The sequence below is a fragment of the Dermacentor variabilis genome, chromosome 9, assembly GCF_050947875.1.
Source record: "Dermacentor variabilis isolate Ectoservices chromosome 9, ASM5094787v1, whole genome shotgun sequence".
Lineage (NCBI taxonomy): Eukaryota > Metazoa > Arthropoda > Arachnida > Ixodida > Ixodidae > Dermacentor > Dermacentor variabilis.
The window spans coordinates 115,634,680-115,646,752 of NC_134576.1; the positions used below are offsets into that span (position 1 = coordinate 115,634,680).

Sequence of the window (12,073 nt, forward strand, 5' to 3'; positions counted from 1 at the left end):
AAGGCCAACGATTTCCTTTGTTCGCTTATCTATAACATATCTGCTTATGTAAAGAAGACACCGGACCTATCCGGGAAACAATCATAAAGTGTGTTACCTACGTTCCTAGACTGTTCGAGACTGCTCTTTCTATCCGCAGCGATAAAAAGAAAGTATGGACGAAGCCATTGTTCTAGTATGTCGGTTGAGTTTTGCGCCAGTATTCTCGGTGTGGTTAGAGAAGCATGCTGCGTCCCAAACAGCGGACGACGCATGAGAAAAAACAAGACCAATGTAATCTAAGCGGTTTATTGAAAACAGAAAGGTATCTTTTTTTTTCTCAGAAAATATTTTCTTTTCTTTCTTGGTTCCTCACTCAGTCTGTTGTGGGGCTGGCGGTGGCAGTCTGAGGCTCCCGACCTTCTACGTACGCAAAGAGTCTTTTTAAAGGTGTCTCCAAATTGGTTTTGGCGTAGTAGGCGTAGTCAATGGGCAAGCGATCCTTCTTCACATACTCCGGGTCTTCAGCCCTGTATGCGAGCTTACGAATGTAGCGCTTCCTGCCTTTGTTCTTGCACTTGAGGAACTTATGTGGCCGTTCTTCACACTCCTTTTGAAGTTTCTCCTGGTCCGTTTCGAGCTCTTTGCATATGACGTACGGAATCCAATCACCCACGATGGCAGGTTTCTCTCCCCTATCTTTTTTCTTTTGGACAACGCACCAATGTGGAGGGGGCCTCTCATACTTCTCCTTGTTGTACTTCTTGCTCAAGGTCAGTTCTGCTATGCCCACGCGACCAGCCAGCAGATCGTCCTTTGCCTTTCTGGCTTTTTCCTGAGCAGCCGGTATGTTCTCTTTCACGATCATTTCATGGATGCAAGCTTCCATGACGCGTGCCAGGTAGGGCAAACAGTCTCTACGTACCATCTCGATGCCTTTGACTTCGACCTTGTCGTGCTTGTCGGGGTTGGAAGAGTACACGGCGCCCGCGTACCTTTTCTTGCCGAGAAGCAGGTATGGCTTGAAGACTTTCTCAAATTCTAGCTCTATGGGGCGAGGAAAGTGCGACGAAATTTTCTTGGCCAGTTTTTTGCCCATCTCCATGGCTTTGGCCACCGTCTTGTGTCGGTAGATGATCATCACCGAGTCTGTGTCTCCGTAAATTACTTCGTGCTTGGTGTATTCCTTTTCTACGTAGTAAACCGTCTTGTCCATCAGAGTTCTGCCGTAGGCCGTCACAGATCGGGCAATTTCAGTGCAGGGCAGGATTGCATAGCGTACGGCACCCGTGAAGCCGTACACTGAATTCGCACACTTCTTGATGGCCAATTGGCGCTCGTTAAGGAGTGACAGCGTGAACGGGTCGTGCTTGAATTCGGCCATCTCCTTCTTCACTTGCTTTCTCGCACTCAGAAGGTCGACCAAAATCGTCGGCAAGATTCCCTTCCTGACACTCTTGGGCACGAACTCGTCCCCCACCGGGGAACGTTTCCCTTGCGCATATTCATAACAACCTTCGTCTTGTTTTTCTTTATTGTCCATATTCTTAATCTGCCGCTTCGGGTTCAGGAGAAGAGTCGAGTAGCAGAGGTTCATAGCGATGATGATACTCGGGTACAGGGAAGCAAAGTCCAACGTGCACACCGGATCTTTATAGTATCCAACCTTTGGTTCGAGCACCTTGCCTCCTTGATATCCCGTGTTGTTTAGATAACCACTTTCTGCCTTTCTCTTTCTAGTAGAGGCTGGTTCCTCAGCACTTGCTTCCTCTTCATCATCCGAGTCATTAGAGTCATCAAGGCGGTCACTGCAGAACCCTTGTTGTTCATTCTTGCCCAACGACTCCTTCCTTGTTGGAAATAACATTCGGCGGGCGTGCGCCTTCCTGGCGATGAGAGTCATGACACGTACTTGTTGACCCCTGCTGTATACGTAGCGCATCGGCACGCCGGTTATGTTGGATATTTCGAGTATGGACATCATGGTGTTGAACTTTATCATAAGCTTCAGTGGCATGAGAGCGCGCTTCACGCAGCATCCGGTGATCCTGGATCTCGTGGCAGAAGTGCCCTCGTGAAACTCTTTCACCTGCTCATACGTGACATCTTCCAACTGCACCTCACCTGGTATAAACTCTCTGACGACGCAGTCCAAGCTGTACGACCTGAGTTTCTGTTCGGCCGTGATTACATCGTGCATGTCGACCAGAATCCGATCGTGCGATGAAACGACCTCCTTATTGTCGTACTCGTAGTGGGACCATTCCCCGCCGTCAGGGCGTCGTGAAAACGAGGGCTTCAACTTCAAACGTTTGAACCTTTCCAGAACGTAGGGCCAATGAAAACTCCGCCCTTCGTAACCCGTGATCACGTCCGGATCCATCGACACCACGTGCCTCCTAAACCCCTCGAGCATGTCGGACTCTTTGTTGTAATGCTTCACTTTGGTATTATCCAAGGATTCACAGGAGCCGACAACGAAGGCGTACTTCCGAAAGTCGTCGCTGTCGTGGGTGGCGCGCAGCACATCCGTAGTGACCACTGAAGCGATCTGGATAATTTGGTCGTCCTCGTTTTCGGCCTTGGGAAAGCTACCGGACTGAGAGATGCACTTGATGTCGATGCTCATGGCTTTCAACACGGGAGTCTCCTTACCGTCGTTGTCCACTGTCCCGAGGTTGCCCACCGACGTTACGAAGCGTGAAGTCCGTTCGTCGTACTCGAAGTCAGGCCCCAAGACGAGGAGTTTGTTGGGATGTGCCAGTCCCACGTCTACCTTAAATTGACACACATGGTCCGCCTGCGCCATGTACACTTCGTATGGCACGATCTCGGCAAATTTTTTATACACACTTGGATCACCAAGAGATACCTTGATGAATCGTTCTTTGGGGTCGTCCGGGTGGTAGCCATAGCCGTCGATGAACGTCAAGTCACTTGATGTGTCAATTTTGTAGTCGCACCTGATCTCCCGACCCACGTAGTCTCGCTTGATTTTTCCAATGCAATCACGAATAGTACGCACCATTTTTCCGATGTTGCCTTCCTTCACCTTGATATACATGTATGGCATCCATCCCGTGACTTCGAGAACAACAATCCTCTGCCGGTAGCACGGGTCCGGGCACGCGACCTGCTTAGCGAACATGTAGACGCGACACTCGCCACGTTTGCGATCATTGTGAAAAACTATGTCAACCGGATACAGCGGATACTCGCAACGTCTGTTAGACCTGGGCTCGCATTCTTCGGCCATCGCGTAACGCTCCTAGCATACTGCGCGCCAGCGAGCAACTGAGCTTCTTTTTTCTCCCGGAGAGCAGACAATACGCCCTCTCTATGAGGAGAGCCTTAGAGACGAGTGATAAACACTGCCGCGCAGAGATGGTAGATTTGCAACGACTGCAGCAGACGCAACTGAAATGTGGCGCAATCCTCGCTGTCGAAGCCGCCGCCACCACCATTATCACGACAGTATGACGCAGTTGCTTCTCTGAACACAGGATAGTTGCCAGAATTGTGTTCTCACACTCGCACTCTCTCCGTACGTCGCTCACTCTGCAGAGCAGATGAAATCTGCATGCGGTTTTCTAACGGCGCTCTCGCGCTTTTACGGCGGACAGCTCTTTTTTATCAGGCGACGAAGCCGGCGATGCGAGTGGGAGTGGCGCTTTGTTTTACTATCTCTGGCGTTGCCGCCTTCAAACCGCAAGAGCCCGACGGACTGCTGGCGTGCGATGTGCGTTGTAGCTTACGCCTAAGTACACGTCCCCGGGATCGCTCTCTCTGGATAACAGAAACAGATCTCGAAGGCGATGCTTTTGCTGACTGAATGCGCCGGAACCGATTGGAGAACCGGTAACATGTCAGAGGTTCCACATTTCAGACACCACACATTGGATATGTTTGCAACTATAGTACGTAGTACTAGCTTTAGTAGTAAGTACTCAGTAGTACGCACTTAGCATTAAGTATACATAGGTCTATGTCAGACCGCCGGCAACAGAATAAATGCGGGCTCGAGTCATTTGAACATCATTAAGAACAATGCAAGGAAACGGCACGTTCTGCACTTTGGTCGTGACGCGACATGGGAAGCGGCATATAGCTATTTCTTTCCCGAGGCTGTATAGTATCGAAGTCTGCTCGAGCAAAAATGTTTTGATATTTTTCATCCCTACGGGCTCCGCTCTTGTTCTTTTATGCATATATGGATGGGTTGTTATCGCTTTGCACTTGTGAAATACCGACTCGCTGCCGCAATTCAGACGTGGATCGTCGAGCTATCTCCTTTGTGTGTACTCTAATTTGTAGGCGAGCTGTATGAGTCAGTCCGTCAAACGTCGCCCAGTCTTATTCCCCTGATTTACTCTTCCTAGAACACAATGGTCGCTACCTGCTTTGGCATCGTAGCTTGAAAGCTGGCATACTGCAGCAATGTATTCTCCATGCGGGAACGCAGAATGCCATCAATCTCTATGGGGTTGCTGTCAGGTCAGCGACTGAAAACTCTTCTAAAACTTGGACGTACGCGGTTCAGCACAGCCAGAAAGTGAGCAACAAAGAAATAACACATAGAAGAAATTTGTCAAACGTTCTTTATTTATTGGGAATTTTGATCGTTGCGATTGGTCCCGAGAACGGCTGAGGAAGCCGTTTTTTATAGGTGGCTTCAAACGGTTGAGCACACTGACGATTATCGCATTTATTGTGGTGTGGAGTGCGCTCCTATAAGATAGGCTGAAAATGTGCTTTCCTGCACCCTTGCTACCTATTGGTATTACAATATGACATTCCAGCTGTGCGTATAGTAGTGCATTATTGTTGTCTTTCTTGGTCCTTTCGTTCATCATCATCATCATCATCGTCATCAGCAGCAGCAGCAGCAGCAGCCTGGTTACGCCCACTGCAGGGCAAAGGCCTCTCCCATATTTCTCCAACAACCCCGGTCATGTACTAATTTTGGCCATGCCGTCCCTGCAAACTTCTTCATCTCATCCGCCCACCTAACTTTCTGCCGTCCCCTGCTACGCTTCCCTTCCCTTGGAATCCAGTCCGTAACCCTTAATGACCATCGGTTATTTTCCCTCCTCATTACATGTCCTGCCCATGCCCATTTCTTTTTCTTGATTTCAACTAAGATGTCATTAACTCGCGTTTGTTCCCTCACCCAATCTGCTCTTTTCTTATGCCTTAAAGTTACACCTATCATTCTTCTTTCCATAGCTCGTTGCGTCGTCCTCAATTTGAGTAGGACCCTTTTCGTAAGCCTCCAGGCTTCTGCCCCGTAGGTGAGTACTAGTAAGACACAGGTATTATACACTTTTCTCTTGAGGGATAATGGCAACCTGCTGTTCATGATCTGAGAATGCCTGCCAAACGCACCCCAGCCCATTCTTATTCTTCTGATTATTTCCGTCCCATGATACGGATCCGCAGTCACTACCTGCCCTAAGTAGATGTATTCCCTTACGACTTCCAGTGCCTCGCTGCCTATTGTAAATTGCTGTTCTCTTCCGAGACTGTTAAACATTACTTTAGTTTTCTGCAGATTAATTTTTAGACCCACTCTTCTGCTTTGCCTCTCCAGGTCAGTGAGCATGCATTGCTGTTGGTCCCCAGAGTTACTAAGCAAGGCAATATCATCAGCGAATCGCAAGTTACTAAGGTATTCTCCATTAACATTTATCCCCATTTCTTCCCAATCCAGGTCTCTGAACACCTCCTGTAAACACGCTGTGAATAACATTTGAGAGATCGTATCTCCGTGCCTGACGCCTTTCTTTATTGTGATTTTGTTGCTTTCTTTATGGAGGACTACGGTGGCTGTGGAGCCGCTATAGATCAGCGCTGCTGATCATAGCGGCAATATCAGCGCTGCTCCAAAAGTTTCAATGAACCAGCAGACTCAGTGTTCAACTCTTCTGCAACGCGTAGAAGCTTCGTTTTCCACCATCCGGACCCTCCAGTGAAGTGTCAGACATCGACTAGCGCATTCGTGCCAGTGCCGAAGCCACCAGAAGTAAATGGACGGAATATGTTCTTGCACAGGGCCAAGGAAGATTTGACTGCACTTCACGCAGACGCTTACAGAAGTTAGGAACTAGACTATGGAGAGAATACTGCACCTCGTTGTCTCCTTTCACTCCAGTTCCGAGGATATGGTCGGTTGTCCAATCTTGTAGTGATCCATTTACCCAGAGCTATCCTTTCCGAGCCCTTGCCATAGCTCGAACCCCCCCCCCCCACAAACATCTGCTGATGACGAATTCTGTCAACTTATAAGCAGACCAGGAATTGCGATTACTTATCGCCAATTTGCAAGTTCCACAGCACTAGCAGAACAGAAGGTTCACGCGTGCTTTACGTCACAACATCCTCAACATGGCTGTGAGTTTAGCTTAGATGAATTGAAATGTGTTGGATCGCATACGGCAGACGTTGCCAGCTCCTGACTGGAAGCTTATCATTATCATTGAAAAGGACGGTGTACAATCGGTGCATTTTACCAGTGCTGACATAGAGGGCAAAGACTTGGAGATTGACAAAAAAGCTTAAGAACAAGTTAAGGACCACGCAAAGAGCGATGGAACGAAGATTGCTAGGCATGACGTTAAGAGACAAAAAGAGAGCGGTTTGGATCAGACAGCAAACGGGTATAGCCGAGATTATTGACATCAAGAGGAAAAAAATGGAGCTGGGCAGGTCACGTAATGCGCCGGTTAGATAACCGTTGGACTATGAGGGTTAAAGAATGGGTACCAAGAGAAGGAAAACGCAATTGAGGACGCCAAAAGACTAGGTGGAGCGATGTAATTAGGAAATAATTCGTGGGCGCTAGTTGGAGTCGGTTGTCGCAGGACCGGGGTAATTGGAGATTGCAGGTGGAGGCCTTTGTCTTGCATTGGACACAAAGCAGGCTGATGATGATGATGGTGATGATGATGAATTGAAATGTGCTCTTACGTTGTGCCGTACAAGGACAACTACAGATCCAGACGGTGTTACGCATACGATATTGAAGAACATCGGTCCAGCAGGTAGAAGGGCTCTTCTGGGAATATTTAATGACATGCATAAGAGAGGCTGTTCCAGATTCACGGGAATTAGCTCGTGTAATTCCAGTACTGAAACTAGGAAAGAGTCCACTTTGTCTTTCGAGCCGCTTTTGTGAACTAATGGAGAAGATAGTAGACAGTCGGACTGCAGTGGTGGTGTGAACACACAAATGTGCTTTCAAACTGCATGACAGGTGTTCGGCAAAAGTGGTGTACAATGGATGCAGTATTAGAGATCGTCCCGTGCGTTGAACATCAACGCATGTGTGGAAATGTGACAATCGCAGTATTCTTAGATTCATGGGACATTCGACACTGTAAGTCACCTACACGTTCTTGCAGATATGTTAGAGCTTTGCCTTAATGGTCGAGCACGGCGGTGGACTTAAAATTTCTTAGGCTAAACAAAATATTTATGGAAACAGCTGAAGGATAGAGTAATTATCACATCATCACGCAAGGCCTTTGGCAGGGCAGCGTTTTCAGTCTGCTTTTATTAAACTGTGTCATGGCAGCCTCATCACAAGAACTAACGCGAAGCCTGCAGTACTCTCTGTACGCAGATTACACCTCCATATGGGTCTCTGGATATCATATACAAGACATTAAAACAATGCTTCAAGAGGGTCTTGATATTATGGACACCTTTTTAAAAGGAATAGGCATGAGTCTCCACTACGCAGACAGCCATCTTCCTTTCACTAGACGACAGCTGAATAATTTCAAGCTTACGCTTGAAGGGCAAACTTTGATGTTGGTGAAAGAGCATAAATTTCTCGGCTTTATTCTTGATTGCCAGTTGTTATGGGCGTCACATATACATGTAAGTGAAAAGCCAGACCAAAACTGTAATAAACGCACTTCGCGGACTCGCTGGGACAACAAGTGGAGAGGGGGGTTCAGTCTCTTCACTATTACAAGTTCATAACGCGCTTATGAAGCAAAAAAAATTGCTTATTCGGCACCTACTCTCCGTGGCTTATCGCAAACTTCTGAGGAATGTCCTCAACATTTACTGGAAAACGGGCTGAGAGTGTGTCTTGGGGTCTCGCAGGCTACCTCAAGTTCTCTAGTAATTGCTGAAGCTCGTCATCCACCATGTTCAGACATATGCGAACGGCTGAAGCAGCATGCCGACAAATTTATCGCATCTTAAGACGAGAAGCATCCATTAAACACCGCGCTTGGCGAACGAAGGGAAAGCAAAATTCACGGTCTTGTTCAAGAACATAAAGCATTATTACCAAACTTTAAATTATGTAAAGTGGATTACAGTTACCTCCATGGATGTTAACAAGTCCTAAAATTGAATTATCCGTCGGGGGGATTTTATCTAAGAGAGACATGTTCATGTTAGCCGCAGAGCGATAGGCGTTATTCCGAATTCACTCAATATACCCGCAGTACATCCACGCGCATATCAGGGAATTTCTACTTCAGCATTCATGATTCCTCATTTGGCGCTAGAATTTGTCCCGAGAGGCATTTTACATCGCGGCAGAACTGTTTGCAATCCTGTTCACTCTCATTGTATAAAGGACACAAAGGTGATATAGCCAGACGCAAGGAGGAAGGAAAGCGTAGGAAAGGCCCCGGCCAGCACGGACGTGTTGGAGAAAGTGTGGCGGAAGTCAGGTGCAGTTTTTCGAAAGGGAGAGAGAGAGAGAGAGAGAGAGAGAGAGAGAGAGAGAGAGAGAGAGAGAGAGGAAAGGGGAAAGGCCGGGAGGTTAAGCAGAGGGGAAGATCTGGTTAGCTACCCAACGCTGGGGAGAGAGGGGAGGGGGAGGTAAAGTGATAACAAAGTAGAGACAAAGAAAGAAAGGAGCACATACATAGAGTCACAGTCGGTCACTGTCGCCGCATACTGTCACTGCACAGCACAGTAGTACTTGCAGCACTATAAACATCTGTTCAGGCTAGAGTCACTTGTCCAATTCTGTTGCCCCTAAAAACTGCAACAGTGCCCTCGTCGCCCTCTGCTGCGATGACTTGTGATGGCGGCATTTTAGAATAAGTTCTTCTGTGTTTTTCGCAAAGGAGCAGTGGGTCCGGTATCCCAAACGGCAACGTTGCCGCAGCAACCGCGCTCCTGAAACTCTCGCTGCTGCTTTGGGCCTCTGAAAAGCGAGATAAGTTTTTTTTTCCGGTCCGCGCCTTTCTCGCAGCGCATTCCGTTCACGAGATAAGCAGGCTTTGCAGCGTGGTGTGCGAGCTTGAAAAGCTGTGTTTAGGGCCTGCGAGTGTGAGTGTCAGCCAGCAACAGACACACTCAAGTAACCACGGCGGAGGTCCTCGTCGTTTTATCCAACGCGCCACGGAGAAGCACAGGGGCGCGTTTGCTTCCCTAAAACTGTCACGGAAGTTTGGTAGGCTTTGTTCTGACGGGCGTCGGCAGCACACACTTCCGGCGGCTTGTAGCAATGCAAGTTCGAAGCTCGCGGCTCGTGGTAAACGCCTAAGAAATGCCCTTGGCCGTGTTGAGACGCAACAGGCTCCTATTCGTGAGTTGTCACTTTTGCGCCGTTGATAAGTCTGATATACGCATATTAGGCGTTTTTTTTTTCGACTGCCGCCGATAGCGTAACTGTAGTCCGTGAGTTGGAATACTCGAAGGGGCCGATATTGCTTGCACGAGAAATCGTAATGCATACACGGCTAATTAACAAAAATCTACCGATGAACTCTTAAGTAATTATGCGCCGTGAAACTTGCGGTACACGCAGCCGGCGAACTTACGGCGACTTACAGCCGGTCAACTCACCGTCTGTAAGTCGTAAATTGCAATATGTGCCGTGACAGATTTAATTAAAAAGGTAATTAGTGATATTTCTTAAAATGAGTTTATTGTGCGTCTCCATTTCTCGTGTAGGTAATGCCCACCTCTTCGAGTAATCAACCTCGATGACTACACTTATGCTACCTGCCACAATTGATTTAAACAAACTCTGCATAATAATAAAAAAATATCCGTCTCCATTCCACTCTATGGAAGTAAATATAAACGAAGCTATTTATTTATTTATTTTTTTCATATACCCTCAGGGTCGAAGCATTACAGAGGGGAATGGAAAACAAGAAGTACAAAGAAGAAATAGATATATTAAAAGCAGCATGTGAAACATAGCAAATCAATGCATGATTAACATGGTTATTATAAAATTAGCAGGTACTAAAATTGGATTTATCAAACAAGTTAGGTTTAGCCAAATAAACAATGAAACATAACAAAATAAAGCAATATTCAACATTGTTAACATAAACATGGCCGGTAAAAAACGAGTTCTACTTATAAGGCGTTTTTATAAAGTTCGCGATTTAGAATTGCAGCAACTTTTTCGGGAAGGTGATTCCACTCGTCAGATGTGCGTGGGAGAAACGAAAGTGAAAAGGATTTAGTTCTGAAAGAAGGTGTGCCGACATCGTTAGCATGGTCAAAACTATTGGGTGACCTAAACATTCCTTTGTGTAATTTCTTGGTAATGAAAGATTTTATGAAAAAGACAGAGACGAAGTTGGTTTGCAACGTGATGCGAGAGAAAGTAAGCTCAAACTTGATTTCATGGCGGTTACACGCTTGCAGTCCTGTTATTATTGGACAGGATAAAACGGACTACGTTGTTCTGGACATTTCAAGAGAATGCACAAGGTTTTCATGACCTGGATCCCAAGCAGACGCAGAGTATTTCAACTTTGGACGTATTAGTGTTCTATAAAGCATAAATTTTAAGGCAGATGGGGAAAGCGAGAAGTTATGACGAAGGAAGTCCAGAGTTCCTTTAGCGTTCCTCACGACGTAAGCGCTGTGAGTAGTCCAGGCAATGTTGCTGGTAAAATGTACACCAATGTATTTGTCGCTAGACACGGGGACTAGGGGAACGTTGTTAAGTAAGTAAGCTTGTGAGGCTTGAATACTTCGGCGTACACACATGAATTTACACTTGTTAACGTTTAGTTCCATACACCATGCCTTGCACTAAATAGAAACAGCGTAAAGAGAATAATTACATCGTTCACAGTTGTTATTTCCCGAAAGATCACGCAGTTGTCAGCAAACTAATGAATATGAGAGGAAACGCAGGATGGCAAATCGTTAACGTAAATAAGGAAGAGAAGAGGGCCAAGTAGCGAGCCTTGCGGTACACCAGAGTGAACGCCGCTAAGCTCCGAACCAGTGTTGTTGACCGAAACGTACTGGGAGCGGTTAGTTAGAGAAATACTCAAGCTGCTTAAGTAACTCGCTATCTATGTTTAGAAGACGAAGCGTATGTAGTAGTACTTCGTGGCACACCTTATAAAATGCTTTTCAAAAATATGCAAATATGTTGCCTGCGAAAGAGGATCGATCAAGAATGATACTCAGTCTATGCGTAAATAATACTAGTTGCGTTTCACAAGAGTATGTCTTCCTGAAGCCGTGTTGCGCGCGAGCGAAAAAAAAAAAACACAGTTTGATTCAAGAAGGTTAGTGACACCAGAAAACAATATGTGTTGTAAAATTTTACAGGGAATGCTAGCAAGTTAAATTGGCCGGTAGTTATAAGTGGGGAATGCTTATTATCTGATTTACGTAATGGAACCTCCTTGCCGACGTTAGGAAAGCACAACTGGCGGTAGACGAGTACCATTACCCCAGCAGACGTTAGAGGATGTCAGACAAGCACCACCGCCACAAGCGACGTACGTCACGCACAGACGCGCCGTGTGCAGAAGTACAACACGCATTCTTATTCTTCAAGGCCCTCCACCAAGCGCAAGTGCCTTACTGAACTAAATGAATTTTCCAAAGTATACGCTATCTCAGAAAATTCGTAAAATGCGACTTACACGCAACCTGCCGACGTGGTAGCTTCGAGTTGCAGTTAGGGTATACGAGAAAACGTATTTCTGTTGCGCGGAAACTCAAAGACAAGGACCTTTTTCAGCTGCCGTTTGAGGTCTGTCTGAGTGGTCGCGGCCGCCAGGTGGTGGCGCTATTTTTGGGTGAGGACAGAACGAGCCCACGAAAAATCATGACCATCATGAAGAAGAAGAAGAAG

General features: G+C 46.7%; 1 protein-coding gene across 1 annotated transcript; it reads right to left on the bottom strand.

Annotated features, from left to right (window-relative positions):
• Positions 1 to 272: 272 nt before the first annotated feature.
• On the bottom strand, positions 273 to 3,512 carry LOC142557331 (DNA polymerase delta catalytic subunit-like). The gene has a single exon (XM_075669092.1). It carries the CDS (start codon positions 3,233 to 3,235, stop codon positions 356 to 358), a length of 2,880 nt encoding a protein of 959 aa, XP_075525207.1. The 5' UTR covers positions 3,236 to 3,512; the 3' UTR covers positions 273 to 355.
• Positions 3,513 to 12,073: the final 8,561 nt, after the last annotated feature.